At 39.0% G+C, this 19,800-nt stretch overlaps 2 protein-coding genes across 2 annotated transcripts; one reads left to right on the top strand and one right to left on the bottom strand.

Moving 5' to 3' along the window:
• Nucleotides 1–1,572: 1,572 nt before the first annotated feature.
• Nucleotides 1,573–2,067, bottom strand: LOC111393096 (uncharacterized protein Mb2253c-like). The gene has a single exon (XM_023018495.1). The coding sequence runs from the start codon at nt 2,065–2,067 to the stop codon at nt 1,573–1,575; it is 495 nt and encodes a 164-aa protein (XP_022874263.1).
• Nucleotides 2,068–10,226: 8,159 nt separating this feature from the next.
• On the top strand, nt 10,227–13,857 carry LOC111393823 (probable LRR receptor-like serine/threonine-protein kinase At1g05700). The gene is made up of 9 exons (XM_023019541.1): nt 10,227–10,339; nt 10,446–10,968; nt 11,376–11,851; nt 12,122–12,254; nt 12,383–12,451; nt 12,548–12,619; nt 12,742–12,813; nt 12,898–13,115; nt 13,357–13,857. The coding sequence occupies exons 1-9, from the start codon at nt 10,279–10,281 to the stop codon at nt 13,476–13,478; spliced, it is 1,746 nt and encodes a 581-aa protein (XP_022875309.1). The 5' UTR covers nt 10,227–10,278; the 3' UTR covers nt 13,479–13,857.
• Nucleotides 13,858–19,800: the final 5,943 nt, after the last annotated feature.

Below are 19,800 nucleotides of genomic sequence, written 5' to 3'. Positions count from 1 at the left end.
GTTGTTGCTTCTACTTTCTTATCGTATTGATCTATTTACGCATATATGAATGACAAACTTTTAAGACTAAGCGCCTCTTAACAATAATCAGAAGATCGGACAACTTAAGTAATCGTCAAGTGCCTCTTAACAATAATCAGAAGATCGGATCACTTAAGTAATAATACTGAGGGATTGAGGTAAAAATTTGATAACCGATGTGACAAAGAACTGAAGTATCAATACTTAAAAAAGTTATATTATCCATTACCAAGGCATTTTTAGCGCTCAGTAAGATAGGAAAATTACAAATGAGATCGGATGGGACATACACTTATTAGACAACATCGAGATCGGATCGGAACAAAAACTCATCACTGATAATATTTCCTTAAGTGTTCGATGTTCCATTGAAGAGGTAGTGCTTTCCCTGCCATGTCTTCAATTTTGAAAGTGCCAGGTTGGGATTCCCTGCAGGTGCAGTAAGGACCCTCCCAGTTTGGTCCAAACACTCCTAACGTGGTTGGCTTTTATGATTGGAAGATCCTCCTGAGGACGAGATCTCCTAAGCGAAGAGTTCGGTTTCTGACCTTGGAGTTATAATAGTGGGTCAGCTTTCCATGATACTTTGCCAAATTCGCCTGCGAGGTATCCCTCATTTCTTCAAGGAGTTGGAGTTGAAGTGTATTCGACGGTGTGATGGGACCCCGACCTCGATCGGGCTCATGGCCTTGGCCCTGTAGGTCATTGAGAATGGTGTTTCCCTAGTTGTAGTTCAGCTTGTGGTTCGGATTGCCCAAAGGACATGGAAAAGTTCATCAACCCAAGCCCCTTTGATGTGTCAAGCTTCCTTTTCAGGGTATGCTTGATGGTTTTGTTTACTGCCTAAACTTGTCTATTTGCTTGCGGGTGATAAGGCGTTGAGAAATCCTTTTTTATCCCCAGTTCATCGCACAATTCTTACATTTTCCTGTTGTCGTACTGTCTTCCATTGTCGAATACTAAGGAGTGGGGAATACCGAACCTGCAAATGATATTCTTCCAGATGAATTTTGTAGTATTTACCTCAGCACTCTTCACAAGAGGTTCAGCCTCGACCCACTTGGTAAAGTAGTCAATGGCGACAATGGCGAAGGTCGCGCTTCCTCTTCCTTTTGGGAATGGACCAATGAAGTCGATGCCCCACTTGGCGAATGGCCAGGGGCTGGTTACCGCGGAGAGGTTCTGAGAAGGCTGCCTTTGAATATTCATGAAGCACTGGCACTTGTCACATTTCTGGACGAACTGGCAAGCATCCATTTTCAGGGTTGGCCAGAAGTAACCTTGACGGAAAACCTTGTGTGCCAGGGCTGCTCCTCCGGAGTGATTTTCGCAGATTCCCTCATGGATTTCCCTAAGTATGTATGTGGCCTCTTCGCCTCCCACACATCAGAGAAGTGGTGAGGCGAAGCCTCTTTTGTAGAGCATATCCTCTTTCAGGACGAAGTGCGCAACCCTTCTCCTCAACTTCCTCGCCTCGCTTCTAGAAGTAGGTAGTGTTTGATCCTTTAGATAGGCGATGATGGGCTGCATCCATAATGGGGTGCCTTCTATCTAAAGTACCTCTTCTCCTCCAAAAATGGAGGGTTTCGATAAGTCTTCAATAGTGACAACTTTTAATAACTCAGAATCCTTGCTGCTAGCCAATTTTGAAAGGGCATCTGCATGTGTATTCTCTAGGCATGGGACTTGAATCAGTTTGAACCTTTCAAGATGAGGGACTAGATCCAGAACTAATTTCAAGTATGCGAACATGCTGCTGTCTTTGGCCACAAAGCTTCCACTGACCTGATTTACTATCAGTTGAGAATCGCTACTGGCTACGAGCCTTCTAACCTGTATTTCTCTTGCCAGTCTAAGGCCCGCTAGAAGGGCTTCATATTCGATAGCGTTGTTCGAGGCTTTGAAGCCAAACCTTACTGCGTAATTTAGCTCATGACCCTCTGTGCTTTCCAAGACTATTCCTGCCCCGAAGCCTGCCTTTCCTGAGGATCTATCTACGAACAGTTTCCAGGCTGGGGGTTCGGCTGGTTCCATTATTGCCTTCATTTCTGAGGCTTTGGCAAACTCAACAACAAAATCTGCAAGGGCCTGGCCCTTGATGGCATGTCAAGGTCCGAACAATATGTCGAACTCGCTGAGCTCGATTGCCTATTTTAGCAGGCGTCCTGATATGTTTGTTCTCTACAGTACCTGCTTCAATGGGAAGTTAGTGAGAACGTCGAAAGAGTGGGTTTGGAAGTATGGCCTCAGTTTACTTTTTGGCTGTGATGAGGGCGAGTGCTAATTTCTCCATGTCTGGGTACCGTGTTTCAGCTGGGAGGAGTGCTTTGCTGACGTAGTACACTAGCAACTGTCGTTCATTTTCTTCTCTAACTAGGACTGCACTGACCGCCACATTCGATACTGCCAAATACAGCAGTAGAGACTCCTCTGGTTGAGGTTTTGACAAAATGGGTGCCTCTCCGAGGTACTTTTTCAGCGCCTAAAAGGCTTCTTCACACTCAGAAGTCCATTGGAACTTCTTTCCTTGCTTAAGCACCTTGAAGAAGGGTAAGCTCTTATCTGTGGCCCTGGAGATGAAGCGACCGAGTGTGGCTATTCGACCATTGAGGCTTTGTACTTCCTTCGATTTCTGAGGTTACCTCATTTCCAGCAAGGCCGTTATCTTTACCGGACTGGCTTCAATTCCTCTTTGGTTAACAATATACCCTAAGAACTGATCCGAAGCCACCCCAAAGGTACACTTGAGGGGATTCAACTTCATCTTATATGGTCGAGGTGGCTTACGTGTTCGCTTGCCTGGAGGCTTTTGACTAGCATATCGTCTACGTAGACCCACATGATTTTTTCAATGAGTTCGGCAAACATCATGTTGACCAGTCTCTGATATGTGGCTCCAGCATTTTTCAATCCGAAGGACATGACTTTGTAGTAGTAGAGTCCTCTGTCTTTGATGAATGACGCAGCTTCCTCGTCAGGTCGAAACATGGGTACCTGATTGTACCCCGAATATGCATCCATGAAGCTCAATAGTTCATGTCCGGCAGTGGAATCCACAAGTTAGTCTATTCTTGGAAGTGGTAAGCTGTTTTTAGGGCACGCCTTATTCAAGTTAGTGAAGTCTACGCACACCCTCCACTTCTCGCTGGGCTTTTTCACCAGGATCGGGTTGGATATCCACTTCGGGTAGATGGCTTCCTTATGAAACCGCTACAGCTAAGCTTGCCTACTTCATCTTTGAGAGCCTTGTACCTTTTTGGATTGAGGGCACGTCTTTTCTGCTGATGAGGGGCACAGGAGGAGTTGATGTTAAGATGTTGACAACTGATCCTTGGATCTATTCCAACCATGTCCTCATGTTTCTAGGCGAAGATATCCAAGTTCCTTTTCAGGAAGTTTATCATCTCCTCTTTTGCTTCAGGGGGCAGTGTCTTCCCTATTCACAAGACCTGATTAGCGTCCTCTGGGTTGGCGGAGAAAGTTTCTAGCTCTTCCATCGGGGTTACATTTGGTTCAGAGTCAATTATCCAAGGATCTAACTCATCAAGAGGGTATCCTTGTTCAGGGGCCTCTTCCATGTTGACGTCTTCCTCCTGTTCGGAGGTATGCCCTTGTTCAGGGGTGTTGAGCATTTCCACATCCATACTGGCTTCATTGGCCACTTCAATTATGATCACATTAACAGTTTGGGGCTCCGACTTTCTCAGAGAGTTCAAGGAACATGCCCTGGAGCCCATCTGGTCACCTCGGACCATAGCAATCCCATGTTCAGTTGAGAATTTCATACACAAGTAATGGATGGATGTGACGGCCCAAAGATCTTTCAAAGCGGGTCTGCCAATACTCCATGATAGGCCGATCTATGGTCTACCACTAAAAATTCCATGAAGTGTTGGGCCACTAAAGGTGCTGAACTCATCTCGACGGGTAGAGTGATCCGCTCTCGTGGGACGATGCTATCTCTAGTAAATCCGAATAGTGGGTCGATCATAGAGATCAAGCCATGTTCAATTTACATTTTGTCGAAGGTGGAGCCGAACAGTATGTTCACCGAACTTTCATTGTCAACGAGCATGCATTTGAGCCCGTTTCTAGCCACTACGGCTCTTACAACCAATGCGTCACAATGGGGGTGGTGAACTTCTTCTGCATCTTCCTGGGAGAACGTGATTGGGGCCATCCTATTGGCCGCTTATGACTCATTGACAATGTAGGTAATCATTGGCGGGTCCTTTGCTTCCCTTGTGTAGTTCCTTTAGGCGTTCCTGGTGTTACCACCGATGTGAGGTCCCCCAATGATTGTGTCGATCTCCCTGATGACTTGGCTCCCAAAGAATGAGGCCTAATCTCTCTGTCTAGACTGTCCTCGATCCCTTGATTCTCTTCTCCGTGGTGATTGCTCTCTATGCCTTCTCTCTCCACTGTTTGGGGAGGCGAATCTGCGAGGATATTCACTCCTGCTGGATGAATGTGGGTTGCTTCGATCAGGGCGTCGATTAGCGTCTCGGCACTCACTAGTGTCATGCCCATAGAGTTGGTGGAAAGTGCAAAACCTTACCCTTTCCAATCGCCTGTTTGACCGTTTCTTCTTCTTCTTCTTACTATCAGCTCTTCTGGATGGTCCTATTTCGCCAGAAGCATTCTCGTATGCCAATACCGGCACTACATTCAATGTGGCGGAAGCTAGTGCCTGTCCGAAGGTGGGAGCTATTGTATGACCTGCTTGAGTACACTGCTGAGTGATAAGGTGCACTACGGGTCCTCGACCTACCTGCCTCTGAGGTGGAGAGAGTCCCTGCACGGCATGGTTTCGATGATCAATCATTTCCTCACTGACGATTTTCACTCTCGTCATTTCCACCAGTTCATCATAGGTGGCAAGATTCTTACTGCACACGTCCCTCCAGAACAAAGTTTTCATGTTGAGGCCGCCTTTCAGAGCTGAAAGGACCTCCCTGTCAATAACCTGTTCGCAATATGTGATTTCATCTGTAAATCTGGTGAGATAGTTTTTCAGCGTCTCTCCAAGGGCCTATCTCATATCTTGCAGGCATTGAATTGGGGCCTCTCCTTCCCTGAGTGAGAGGTATCGGTTTAAGATTGCATTCTTCAAATCTGGCCAACTCCTAATGCTTAAGGGAGGAAGTCTGCTATACCACACTTCAGCAGCTCCGCCCAGGGTTAAGTGGAAGGCTCTGCATTTCAAAGTAGGCAAAGCTCCCTTGAGGATCATCTGTGTCATGTACTTGGTGAGGTGCTTCTCCGGGTCTCCCTTTCCTTCATACTTGGGGATCTTAGGGGGCATGAAGTTCGCCGACATTGGAAAGTTTCGGATCTCCCTTGAAAAGGGAGGTTATCATCATCGTCATTGATCTCATAAGATCGATAGGGCCCATCTGACCCTTCATCATCTTGAATATCCTCGGGAGATGGAGGTGCTTCTCCTCGGCTTTCCCAATCGACTAGGTTCCTTCTATCCCTCCTATTTCTAGGAAGAGGTACCTGTTCTTGTTCCTGGGCTTTTCGAACTGATCTTTACACTGAGCGGGCCCTATTATTAGGGTCATGCCCTATTCGATCGAAGATGCTTACTGACCTTTGTTCCCCATATTCTTGAGGAAAATTGTCCCCTAGCTGTGGTTCCGCTGGCTGGCATCCTTGTACATAGGATGTGGCTTCCGCGCCCACTCCTCTTTCGAGGGGGCGTTCTCTGTGCTTGAACGAGATACAGGGGCTTCCTGCACTGGGTAAGATCATTGGGGCATTTGATAGCCCTGATGACCTTGGTCTTACACGAGAAGTTTATGCATCGCCATATTCTAAGCTGCGATGTCTCTCATGCCTGTCGCTATTTGAGTCATCCCTTCAGTGAGCATGGCCATTCTTACACCTCGACGACGCCAATGATGGGGTCTCTAGTGAGTGACATTTTTATGGAGCACCTCTTCTTTAGAGGCCTCTCTCATGGGATTGTCGTCTTCATGGCTGGAACTCATTCTATCTCCTTTTTCAAGGGTGATAAGAATTTGGGATATAACTCGACTTTGTTCTTTTTCAAGAACGTACCCTTTTCACGGTAAGTCGCTAGTTTTTCAGTGTTTTCTCAGGTGGAGAATGTAGAACTTTGAACGGGAAGTTTCCCACAGACGGCACCAATCTGTTGACTTCGGAAAGTGGATCCTCTACATGGCCAACCTATAGCCACTCCACGTATTCCTCCCTACACACAATCAACGCACAGTCAGATGCACATGGCCGGAACCAGCGGGGGTGGCAACGACCGTATACACTCCGACGGTGAAGTTAGGCTCAGGTGATCGGAATAGTACCAATGTTGTGCAAAATAGTGGGGAGGAGAATACATATTTACTTGCTATTGAGTGCTAAGTAAAAAAAGAGTTTCATTACCTTTGCCTCTTGCCAAGCCTTTGGTATTTATAGGCGAGGAGAGCCATTAGATGTGGGGCACATGTGTACATCTGAACGGTATGAGGCGTATGCTCGTAGGTGTCAATCAGCCGCATCTATAAGTGGGCGGGTAGTTACTTCTCCCGACTTGAGTTGACATAAAGTTGATAGATCACATCAACTAGCCTCATGGAGACGTCAAATCGCTTTAAACCTTAGGGGTAGAAAAGATCTTGACAGAGATCTCATTCTGAAATCGACGATGGATCCTCAGGCCAAGGTCCCCGGGGTTCATTTCGCCTCGTATTCAAGGGCGAGGGTGCTTCAGTCAATCCTGCAAAATTACCTATGCCTCATAGTGTGATAGCAGATCATCTCCATTGGTGAAGTCACTTCGGAAACACTTCGGAATCATCTCGGATGATCGTTCCACACCTCGCATGATGTGGTGGTGGACTTTCCGAAGTGGTTCAGTTAGTTTTCGAAGTGGTTCAATTAGGGGCGTAACACCTACGATTCTACGATTTCAAAAATGACAAAATGATCCGGCCCTATTTTAGAATTTTAAAATTTTTGAATATTATTATCTTGTTCTTGATTACTAACAATCCTACGGATTCAACAATCCTAAAGATCATTCATTTTCTTTATCATTATGAACTTACTAATTTCATTTAATAAACTAAGTAGGTTGAGTTATTAAACACTGAAGCTGAGTTTCATTTTCAATTGAAACTTAAACAAAATAAAAAAAAAAGAAAAAAAAAGTAGAATCCATAATTTGATTTTAAAAAAATGTTATCAATTGGTCTATGTCGCCTTTTTTGCATTAAAACGAAACGGCTGTCTATGTGCTTTGTTAATTGTAACAAACATCAGTATAAACAAGATGGACCCAAACATCAGTATAAACAAGATCAAGTGGAGCATGACTTTGGAGATTTGGGACTTGAAATGGCTGTATATGTGCTTTGTTAATTGAACAAGAACATAAATGAGATTTTCGCTCTTGTCACTAGAAGGGAAAAAGAATTTATTATATTTTGGACGATTTTGAGAGATGGATGTCCAAGACACTTGTGCCACCCATCAATCTAGGTCCACTCGTGCACATAAGAAACCATGTTGGAAGGAAGAGCCACCAATGAGTCTGGGAGAGTGTAAACACCGTTTTCACATGCACCTTTAAGTAGAGCTACCCCCATGATCTGATCCTTCAAAAGGAAATAAGTTGGGTGAAATTCTACAAAAAAAAAACATTATTTTGAGATGTGAAATGATGGACTAAAATTAATTTTTTTTAATTGTTGAGGCACAGAGTGTGTCTTTTAAATAGAAGGTGTAGTTGTGTGAGTGAAACACTAAAGAACCAATGTGTGAGATAGACAAACCTGATCCATCACCAACTACAACTTCATCAGTCCGTCATATTCAGTGTGAATGGATAAATTAGCTAGATCACCAGTTATATTGTGAGATGCAGCAGAGTCAATAAACCATTTATTTTCCTTGGTGCGAGAAGTGGAGGCACAATTGACAGTGACTTCAGAACTGCTCAATTGAGGACAATGTTTTGCAATGTAGCCCATTTTGTCACAAAACTGGCACTTATGTTGATGGCAACACTGGCCCTTGTTTGGACGGCCAAAAAAGTTAGTGGACTGCCTATTGTAATGGTTGGGGCCAATGTTGTTACGGGTTAGACCAAAAGAATGATTTGACCCATGTGGTCTATATGACCCACGTTTTTTAGAGATTCCATTAGAGGAGTTTTGTCCTGAGCGACGATAGGTTTAATTTGCTGTGGCTACCAATTGCTAGGTGGCAACGTCAAGTTGATGTAAGTAGCTTTCGTGGCTAACCAGGAGGTCATGATGCCCTCAAAGGCCATTGAGTTTTCTCGAGCACGAATGGGGGCAGCAATTTCTCTGTATTCGACTCCTGGACCATTCAAGATGTAGAGTGTGAGATCATCATCAGAGATGGGATGATCTATGAGGGCAATTTTGTCCACTTAGGATTTCATCATATGCAAGTAGTCTAGAATTGTATGATTTCCCTTTTGAATTAAGGTTAATTCCTCCTTCAATTGCATGGCCCTATTTCTTGATTTACTAGCATGCATGTTGTTGAGTTTTTTCCATGCTTCATGGGATGTTTTGGCAGTGGATATGGTGGGAGAGGTGGACACTGGTATCGCACTTAGGATAAGTTTATCCTATCGAATCCAATGGGTTTTTTGGAGAGCGATGGACGATGAGCCAGTGGGCTTGGGGCATAAGTTGTCTCCAGTGACATAGGTCAGGAGATCATAGCCGATGAAGAAAGCTTCAAATTGGGCTCGCCATTGTGGAAAGGTGGATGGGGTGAGTTTCTCATTAATATGAGCAGAGATATTGAAAGCAATAAAGGGGTTTTCAGGTGAGGATGGAAGTAAAGGATGAGGAGAATTAATTGGTGTTTGCTCAGGAGGTGAGGTGAATTTAGAAGTTGGGATCAAGGGCTCATTAGAGTTTGGCCGCTTTAATACCATGATGAAATTGTAGGATTTTCAATCTACTCAATTCAATAATAATTCACCACACTTGTATTCATAGAATTATACTAATATATATATATATATATATATACACACACACATTCCTTAGAATATATTTCTAGTAATGATGCTATCTATGTGACTACATTTTTGTAATGTTTACAGAAAAATAGTAGCCTTGAATTGAGTAATATGTCTTGACTTGTGCAAATTTCATGTGAAGGTGCTGCCATAATTTTAGCATAGGAATATTTTTTTCTTGACTTGAGCTTGATTAGTGCAAGCATGATTTACAAATGCAGGCTAAGAGTTAGCTTTGTTTATTGTTGCTTGATTTGTGCTATCATCCTCAACATACTTGTCCAATAATTACTCAAGACTAATTTGCAAGTAATTTGAACGTTCTAATATGATGATGGTAATGCTTCTCTTGCAGAATTTGTAATAAACAAATATGTTTAGGATTATCAAATAAATAATGCTAAATGTACATCTCTGATTGACATTTTTGTGTACACTCCTTTGAAATTCAAAAAGTGTAGGATGGGATTGTGTTTTTAAAAAAAAATAGTAAAATAAACTAAAAAATTAAAAAATCATACAACCATGTACTATCACGTGACACAATGTGAAAAGTGATGCAAAAATAGATGTACATGTGGCAAGATTGTTATCAAATAGCAAGGACATTGACTGACTCAATATCCATCAGAAGTCAACTCGTTTTTTAATCAATTATTTACAAATCATGAGCCGTTAAATTTTGACTTGTTCTTATTTAGTTAATAAGCGAAAGGGCAATAAGTTGACTTAGAATTCTATTATTAAAGTCAAGATAGAAAAGAATATTGTGAGCCAATTACAAAATTTCATTGTTTTAATGTCCTTATAAGCTTCCAATAATCTCATATTTCGCTCATCAAAGTTTCAATTTACTCCTTTCGGCCACCAAACATTCCAACTTTTTTGGCTGAAACATATCATTTGAAAACTTATACTGTTACACAAGAACACATTTATTTATTTGAATTTCGTCTTTAACATTACCTTTTGCCGAAATACGTCGACAATACTCAAAAAGGGAAAAAAAAATTCATTTTCAATTTAGAAAACTCGAAACAAATATTAGCCAATCATAGAAAGTCACAAAAAACGAAATTACAAGGAAAATCACATGTTGTCTAGTCACTCACATCTTGGCATCGACATTAACAGGATTTTAAACGAAGTCTTCGAACCAAAATCAACCACTAAACAACTTGTACAATATAATTATAAAAAAGCCCTAAATTTCATTTCTATACTTCAACATGGCTTCTTCTCTCTTCTTACTTGTTCTAATTTTTTGCATTTTCTCAGTGGCTGCTGGTGGTAATTAATCTTAACTCTTCCTTAACTTCTCGTATTGTTTTTAATGATCTTCATGAATGGCAATACAAATTTTCCCTTTTTTAAAATTTTTTTTTGTTTTTGGCAGTTTTTGTTAGCATAGATTGTGGTTCATCAGACAATTATACCGACGAGAATTTGATACAATGGACTGAAGATGATTTATACATCAAAAATGGCGAAAACCTGATGGTACAACCTGCTAACTCAATATCTCGAGTCATGGACACTCTAAGAGTTTTCACTAGTCGAAAGAAAAATTGTTACTTGATTGAAAGTGATACGAGTGGGCGTGTTCTTGTACGCGCTAGCTTTTATTATGGAAATTATGACAAGAAATCTTCTCCACCTACGTTCGATCTTCAATTTGATGGGAACTATTGGCTGACAGTTGAGACTTCGTCTACTGATTATGTATATTATGAGGCCATATACGTTGTGAAGAAGGATTATATAAGCGTATGCGTAGCGCAAACGGAGCCTAATCAGTTTCCATTTATATCGGCTCTTGAAGTTCGCGGATTGGAGTCATATATGTATAACTATATAGATAAAAATTATCCTCTGTTCTTGGTCAAAAGGATTGCTTATGGTGCAAATGCAACTGTCAGGTATGGTTCTATGTTCTTAATTCTTTAATATAAGATTACTGAATTTTTATTGATCAAATCGAAATTATGTTTTGAATGTTAATGGGATGTTTGATAGCTAAGATTGGATTACAATTTATTGACAGTTTCTTCAGACTTGGATTTTAAATCTGATCAATATGCAGTATTGGGTTGAACACCTTAAGCCATCTCAACCAAAATCTTAAATTTAATTTTAGACTAAGTGGTTTAACATCGTATCAAAACAAACTCCAATTCTAGTTTCATACATATGGGATGGGTGAGCGTTGAAGAAAAGTTGAAGCAAAGTAGTTTGTCCAATTTCTATCAGCTTAAACTTTTAAAATAGATCGTTTCATTGAATTAGAATCTGAAAGCTAATTCGTTTTATTGGCACAAAATCCCAGGTATATAGACGATCATTACGACAGAATATGGACTCCTGAAGCAGCCGGCAAAGGATTAACTGAAGTAAATAGCGATGCATTCTTTAGTGTACCAGGAATAGCAGATAACCCTCCACCTGCAGTGCTGCTAAATGCAGTTACGACAATCAATCCCTCTTCAAGTATCCTATTGAATATGGGATTTCCTCGAGTTGAAGTTCCTGCCTACTTAAACTGGTATTTTTCCGAGGTTACTCAGTTGGAAGCAAATGAAACACGTTCTTTTATGGTTTACAAGGACGGCCAACCTCTCACCCAGGCAATTTCACCTCCTTATGGAAACTTTACGCAGTGGTATGCTAGTAACTATACAGTTTCTTCAAATACTACGTTTTCTCTCGTGCCTACTAAGAACTCGACCCTTCCCCCGCTCATTAACGCCATGGAAGTCTTTCTAATTGGAGACGCTCTAACAGATGGAACCAACAGCAAAGATGGTAGGTACTAATGTTTTAAATTTTAAAGAAGGTGACATATTTGTGGCTTTGAAAACCTTCCCTCGTACACTCAGAACGAAATTCCCTCTAAATGAAAATACAGAGGATCTCAAGTCTCACCACAAGATAGTCCATAACTATCTCAACAAGGTTTTCGAATTATGCATAGATGTCGTTAAAGAGTCAAGAAATTTATTTATTTATTTATTTATATCTTCAAGGAAAAAGGCCTGATCTTACTTTCTGAAATCCGTTATTTTTCCAATTTAGTCGAGGGGTTAGTTTCGCTACAAAATGCTTTCGAAGACTTACAAGACTGGAGTGGAGATCCATGTCTTCCGGCGCCTTATACATGGGACTGGATCAATTGCAGCAATGATGCTACACCACGAGTGACAGCACTGTAAATGTCCTTGATTTTCATTATTTTAAATTATTGAACTTTTTAGTACCTCATCCAAAAGTTTAAGCTTTAGATGAGGTGGTTCAATATGGTAAGTTATTTGCTCTTTCATTCGGAATAATTGACAGGTATCTTGGTAGCTTCAATCTCTCGGGGCCACTTCCAGATTTTGGTTCAATGAATGCGCTTGAAACAATGTGAGATTTATTTGCTTATCCAATGATTGCCTCAACTTATAAGTAGACATGATTTTTCCAAAAATTCTGTTTTCTCACGATTTCTACAATTTACAGAGATCTTCACAATAACAGTTTGTATGGAACTATTCCAGATTTTCTTGGCACATTCCCATACCTTAAAGAACTGTAAGTATATAGATAACACTGCTATGACTAGTCAAGTACTGTAGAGCAAACATACAATAAAATCTTGGAGTGCTTTATATATATCCCTTGATAGGTAGAAAATGACCTCTTCTTTATTTCAGGAATCTTGCGGATAACCAATTTACTGGTTTTATACCAGGTTCACTGTCAAAGAAAAATGACCTGAAATTAGAGTAAGAGAACAGATACTAGACTTTTCTCTATTCTGTTCTATTTCCTATGGTAATTTTATTTACATTATGCTGTATATATTTCAGGGTAACAGGTAATCCTGATCTATGCACATCAGGCAAATCGTGCCAGTTGACTGACGATCCAAAAATGCGTTCTTCCGGCAGTAAGGAGAAGAAGAGCAAGCTACCAGTAATTCTTGGCATTACAATTCCAATATTTGTAGTAATCTGGGCTATTGTGGGTGTTTATATCATATTAAAGCATAGGAGAAAAACTGCTGCAATAGCCGTACTCGATGCAGGTTGATATTGAACTAACTTAACATTAAACCACTTCATTTAAAAGCTTGAAATGTTACAGATGAGATATATTTATTTATTTAATTTAATCTTCAACATGGGTCTCCTCCTGACACATGCACAATTTTTCTTAAATGAGTAGTGACTATACTTGTTTACATAATTTATCTTATCGAGAACGTTTAAGAGTGCAAAACTTAATAAATATTTGATTTAATTTGTCCTTCTTGTTTCATGTTATAGGACAAAATGGAGGAGCTCAAATGAATGAGATGAAGGTGAACATAGAGGAGCAAGCACTGAATGCGGATCAAACATATAGACAGAAGCATTCGTGTGAACATCAAGAGAGGGACCTGTATTAATTTGTTTGTTCTCACTCTCCAACAAGACAGGGAACTCTATCAAATGAACATCAAAAGATCTGATTTGATTTGTACTTGTTGTTTCGTGTTGTAGACAAAATGGTGGAACTCAAATAAGTTGAAGGTGAACATAGAGGAGATATTTAATGTGGATCAAACAAATGTTAACTTCTATTAGAATTTTGATTTGATATGGTCCAATTAAAATAAGATTCTATTTGTAATGGGATTATTGTAACTAACATCGAATGGAATTTAGAAGGTTCTTCTTTTGTGTTCCTATAAATAGGAGCCGCTCCGTTTTATTTTCTTTATCTCAGTTTGTAATATGGTTATGGTCCATCTTGGGATAGAATTGGGGATTCTTTTTCGATGTCAATATATTGTGTACATCAATTAATCTTATAAGCCGTTTGCTTTCACCCATCATGAATTAGAGTACAATAGGTTGAGGTAAATTGTTTGCATTGTAAAACTGTAGGGATTTTTATCCCAATGTGTGGTTGTAATCACCAAAAATCGAACCACAGCAATAAAGAAAATGGTACAAAAAATAAAGAACACCATAAATTGTTCACCCAATTCAGCTAAACCTAATCTGGGGGGCTCAAAGGTAAAAATCGAGCCCTTCATTATGCAAGAACCACCCAGGAGAGAGCAAAAGTTTAATTACAAGATTCAAACCTCAACCAAAACTATCTACAAATCATCGTTCTAACAAAGACCTCACAAAATAACTGACGTCTAACCTGGACACAAGAGTAGTATCTATTTTACAATTTAAAACCCGACCAAAGAAGTCAAAAACACTATTGAAAAAACACAAAATACTGACAATACAACAGACTAAAAAACCACCAAAGCACCGGCCACAAACACAGGCCAAACAATAGATAATAACACCGAAAAGAGAACCAAACATGATCTGAAGAAATCACTGAAGCAAAGGAACCGAAATCGCATCAAGCACTCCCACTCTTCAAGCAAGTTCTTCCCGGATCTTCAATCTGAGGATCTTCTGGAAGTTTTATAGAATTTAGAGAAGGTGGTGTTTTGGTGTTTCAGGGTGTGATGTTTTTCTGCAAAAGCCAAGGATTTTTAATCTGAAAAGTTTAGAAGATTGTTTGGCTTTTTGAACCTTGGTGTGAAAGATATAAAGGATTAATCTCCAAGGATTTTAGAGTGAAGCAATAATATGGCTTCAATTCTAACAAAGACCTCACAAAAAACATCTCCTAACTGACGTCTAACCTGGACACAAGAGTAGTATCTATTTTAGAATTTAAAACCCGACCAAAGAAGTCAAAAACACTATTGAAAAAACACAAAATACTGACAATACAACAGACTAAAAAACCACCAAAGCACCGGCCACAAACACAGGCCAAACAATAGATAATAACACCGAAAAGAGAACCAAACATGATCTGAAGAAATCACTGAAGCAAAGGAACCGAAATCGCCATAGAGAGAGAAAAAGAAAATACCAAGTGAAAAACGGAATTATTTCTCTCTCAAAACCGGTCCTTAACCATATTAAAAAAGAGGATCTAAATCTTGGTCATCCATTTTAATCAATGATCCATAATGGTGCAAAGAAACACAAACCCAAGTGAAGAGGAAACAACCAATAAGAAACTGCCATGTGGACGACTAGTTAGAAATCGTTTTATCACTTGAAAAATCGCATTTTTGTGGTTTTGAAAATACTTTCAAAATTTTCACCTTGTTTTCACAAACCCCTAGCTCTCTCTAGTTGCTACAATACATATGACGGTAATTTTTACCTTACATCATCGCCCAAAGTACCTGCAAAAGAAATTAGCCCGTATCAATATGTAGTAAAGATAAACAAGAATTAAACTTACCTGCATTCAAAATTTTGGTTCTCATATCAGATGGGTTCACACCAGTATAAATTTTTTCAAGTATAACTTCACCACAAGCAATTTTTTCCCGTATGAAATGGTACTTCACCTCAATATGTTTAGACCTTTCATGATAAACCAGATTTTTACATAATCGGTGAAAATAACGGGTGACTCTTGCAAAAAATTCAACTCTCCCAAAATTCCCTTTAACCTAATACATTCTTTTACAAATTCAGTTATTACCACATATTTAGCCTCCGTACTGGATAATGTGACAATAGATTGAAGTTGTAACTTCCATGTGATGCAATTATCATCTAGTGTGAAGAAATAGGCAGTTGTAGACTTTCTTTGGTCTTTATCACCGGCAAAATCGGAGTCTAAATACCCCTTTAAAGTGAACTGTTCAAATCTCCTTTCAAACACCAATCTCACATCTAATGTCCCAACAATATATCTTAGAAGTCATTTTAACCCACCCAATGAGGTTTCCCCAGATTGGTATAAATTTTTTCAAGTATAACTTCACCACAAGCAATTTTTTCACGTATGAAATGGTACTTCACCTCAATATGTTTAGACCTTTCATGATAAACCAGATTTTTACATAATCGGTGAAAATAACGGGTGACTCTTGCAAAAAATTCAACTCTCCCAAAATTCCCTTTAACCTAATACATTCTTTTACAAATTCGGTTATTACCACATATTTAGCCTCCGTACTGGATAATGTGACAATAGATTGAAGTTGTAACTTCCATGTGATGCAATTATCATCTAGTGTGAAGAAATAGGCAGTTGTAGACTTTCTTTGGTCTTTATCACCGACAAAATCGGAGTCTAAATACCCCTTTAAAGTGAACTGTTCAAATCTCCTTTCAAACACCAATCTCACATCTAATGTCCCAACAATATATCTTAGAAGTCATTTTAACCCACCCAATGAGGTTTCCCCAGATTAGACATGAATCTACTTAAGAAACTTATAGCATAAGCCAAATTCGGCCTAGTGGTGATCATAGAAAACATGACTGATCTAATGGCATTAGTATATGGGATATTTTTCATTTCTTCCATTTCACTTTCAGTTTTAGGAGATTGTTTTAGGAGATTGAAATGATGATAGGTTCATATGGGTTGCAAGAGGTACATTAACTTTCTTAGCTTCTTTCATGCCAAATTTGGTTACAACTTTATTCAAATAAGCACTTTGTATTATAGTTGAAATGTTCTCTTGTCTATTTCTGTTGATAACTATTCCCAAAATTTTCTTGGCGTTTTCAAAATCTTTCATATCAAATTCAGATTTTAGAAGCCTTTTAAGTCTCAAAATTTTAGCTTTACTAGAGCTGACCAATAGCATGTCATCAACGTATAGAAGTAAATAAACTTCACTACCAGCCCTAGGGTTATTATAGTATAAACAGTGATCATATTCACTTCTTTTGAAACCAATCTTCAACATATATATGTCAAACCTAATGTACCATTGTCTTGGACTTTATTTGAGCCCATACAATGAATTTTGCAACTTGCACACATAATGTCCCTTTTCCTTCACCTCAAACCCTTGAGATTGATTCATATATACCTTCTCATCTAACTTATTGTGTAAGAAGGCCGTCTTGACATCTAATTCTTCAAGTTCCCAATTGAATTGAACGACTAGTGCAAGCATCAACCTTATGATTTTATACTTGACAAACAGGGAGAAGATCTCATTGTAGTCAACGCCCTTCTTTTGAGTAAATCCTTTGGCTACTAGCATCGCCTTACATCTCAAAGGGTCAGATGGCACAACCCCGTCCTTTAGTTTGAAAATTCATTTACATTGAACAACTCTTTGATTTTTAGGTTTCTTTACTAATTTTCACGTGTTGTTTTCAAGTAAAGATTTCATTTCTTCTTTCATTGCATGTTTCTGTCTTTCAGAGTTAGAGCTATTTATAGCCTCTTCATAGGATGAAGGTTTTGAATACTCTAAAGATTCACCTGAGATAAGAGCAAAGTCAGTCAAATTATTTATTTCATATCTTGGATTTGGTCTGATTTGCCTCCTTTCCTTATCTCTCACCAATTGATAATCTTGAGCACTTGTTTCAACAATGGCAACATTTGGGCTTTCAATTTCAGTTTCGACTACACTTGGGCCTACTTCACCTTCATCCGTGTCAACATTTTCATCAAGTTGTTGAACACTCTCTTCAATATTTTCAAGTTGAGTGGGATTTGGCCTTGCTAGCTTCACCTCACTCCGTGCAGTCTCATTAGTTTGCTCTTTAGAATTATCAATTTTGTTCTTTATGCATGGCATTTCAAATTCATTAAATACAACATTTCTGCTATTAATGATTTTAATGCCTTGAACGCCCAACACCTACAATTTGTACCCCTTAACACTTTTCGGGTACCAAAGCATCACACACTTAGTAGCTCTACGGTCCAATTTTCCTTCAACTTGATGTACATATGCCGCACATCCAAACACCCTAATATGAGAAAGATTTGGGGGCCTTCCCATCCAAGGTTCCTGTGGAGTTTTAAATCCAACAGAACTACATGGAGATCAATTTATAAGATAAGCAACTATAGTTACGGCCTCCGCCCAAAACCTTTTGCTAATCCAAAACTAATTAGCATACATCTTACTTTGTTCATTAGAGTTCTGTTCATTTTTTTCGCGACCCCATTTTATTATGGTGTGTGCTTAATGGTTCTATGTCTTACAATTCCTTTTTGGTTACAGAAGTTATCAAACTCAGTATTATAAAAAATTCTAATCCATTGTTAGTTCTTAGAGTTTTTAACTTCTTAACAAGTTGATTTTCCACCATCTTCAACCAAGTTCAAAATTTTTGAAATGTCTCAGATTTAGATTTCACTGGATACGTCTTAAACTTTCTAGAGTAGTCGTCAGCTATAGAAAGAAAGTACTTATTTTCTCCAAAGGTAGAATGACTTTCTAGTCCCCATAAATCTAAGTGGACATAGTCTAGGGGCCTAGAGGTGGTATGTTACCCGGTCTCGAAACTCACCCTATGTGACTTGCCCAACACATGTTTCACAAAATTCAAGAGGCTCAATCGTATCTTTCCTAAGTAATCTTTGATTACTTAGATACTTTAAACCCTTATTGCCTAAATGTCCCATTCAATTGTGCCACAATTCGAATTTGTTTTCAGTTATGGTCAAAAATTTAGCATCTTGAGGGATAATTGTCTCTCCCAAAAGATAGTACAATCCATTTCTTTTTGGTCCCTTAAAAATTACCAAAGATCCTTTCATAACTTTTAAGGTGTTATTATCAGACTTGAAAGAATGTCCCTTATCTTCAAGAGATCTCAATGAGATGAGATTTCTTTTTAAATTTGGGACATGTCTCACATTCTTCAATTACCTAACAATGCCATCATATATTCTGATAGCAATGTCACCAAAATGGAGAACACTTTGAGAGTTATTTTCGCCCATATATACTTTCCTGGGTTCAACTTCTTTGTAATTATTAAACCAAGATTTATTAGGACACGTGTGGAATGTACACCTTGAATCCAAGATCAAGTCCTTATCAACTTCTTCATGAGACACGGTCATTACAAGAAGACTGTCTAACTCAGAACCAATAGCAGAATTTATTGCTTCTATCTCATGATTTTGATCTAGTTTTCGATTTCGATTTGAATCTTCTGTTGTTAGAGTTACTTTCCTTCTATTCTCTTCTTCCTTTCACAAATATACTTTCCTCCCTTAAACTTTTAGACTCTCTCTTAATTTCCAATTCCCGAGATCTCAAAGCATTAATAACAATTGATTGTGTTAAAGCATCTCTTGAATATTTTATTGCATTCTTGATATCCCTATAGAAATCGGGTAGTGAATTAAGAAGGATTATCGCAAGGTTCTCATCCTCAAATTAGTTTCCAAGTCCTTTTCAGCATCCATTTTGAAGCTAAACAATTTCTCTAACAGGTAAATTTTATTTGGCAACATCTTAGTCAGAAATAAAGTATCTAATGTAGTCCATAAGTCTTTAGCAGTTTTGTAATCTTCAACTTGTCTCACGATGTTATAAGATAAGTGCAATATGATAGAACTATGTACTATTTCATTCATATCTAGAATTTTATCAGGCTTGGCTTTCAATTCATCAGAAAATTTTTCAAGATCTTCCAGGGCTTTAGCAACCATTTGTTGGACCAGTATGGCCCTGATTTTCTGCCTCCAAACTGAGTAATCTCCCTTTCCATTGAATTGAGACAATTCGACCTTCAAACCCAAGTGATTTTAATATACCAGATCCTTAAGTTGCAGAAAAGGTTTTTTGAAAAATGTTTTACAGATAATTTCAAATAAGCAGATGACAAAATGAAAAACGGTCAGTTACATAGCATGCACAGACTAAATAACAGAAAGGATCAATTTCAGATCTCTAACAGTTGGTACCAAACAAT

The sequence above is a fragment of the Olea europaea genome, chromosome 4 (assembly GCF_002742605.1).
Source record: "Olea europaea var. sylvestris chromosome 4, O_europaea_v1, whole genome shotgun sequence".
In the NCBI taxonomy this organism is placed as follows: domain Eukaryota; kingdom Viridiplantae; phylum Streptophyta; class Magnoliopsida; order Lamiales; family Oleaceae; genus Olea; species Olea europaea.
The sequence above is the reverse complement of the archived record's forward strand: the minus strand, read 5'-3'. Positions and strand labels throughout refer to the sequence as shown.

Bases quoted from the DNA above. Each gene is read 5' to 3' on its own strand.
- LOC111393096 (XM_023018495.1), bottom strand. From the start codon at position 2,067: ATGAAGGCAATAATGGAACCAGCCGAACCCCCAGCCTGGAAACTGTTC.
- LOC111393823 (XM_023019541.1), top strand. From the start codon at position 10,279: ATGGCTTCTTCTCTCTTCTTACTTGTTCTAATTTTTTGCATTTTCTCA. The intron at 12,452-12,547 runs GTGAGATTTATT...TACAATTTACAG, and splicing joins ATGAATGCGCTTGAAACAAT to AGATCTTCACAATAACAGTT. The intron at 13,116-13,356 runs GTTGATATTGAA...TTCATGTTATAG, and splicing joins AATAGCCGTACTCGATGCAG to GACAAAATGGAGGAGCTCAA.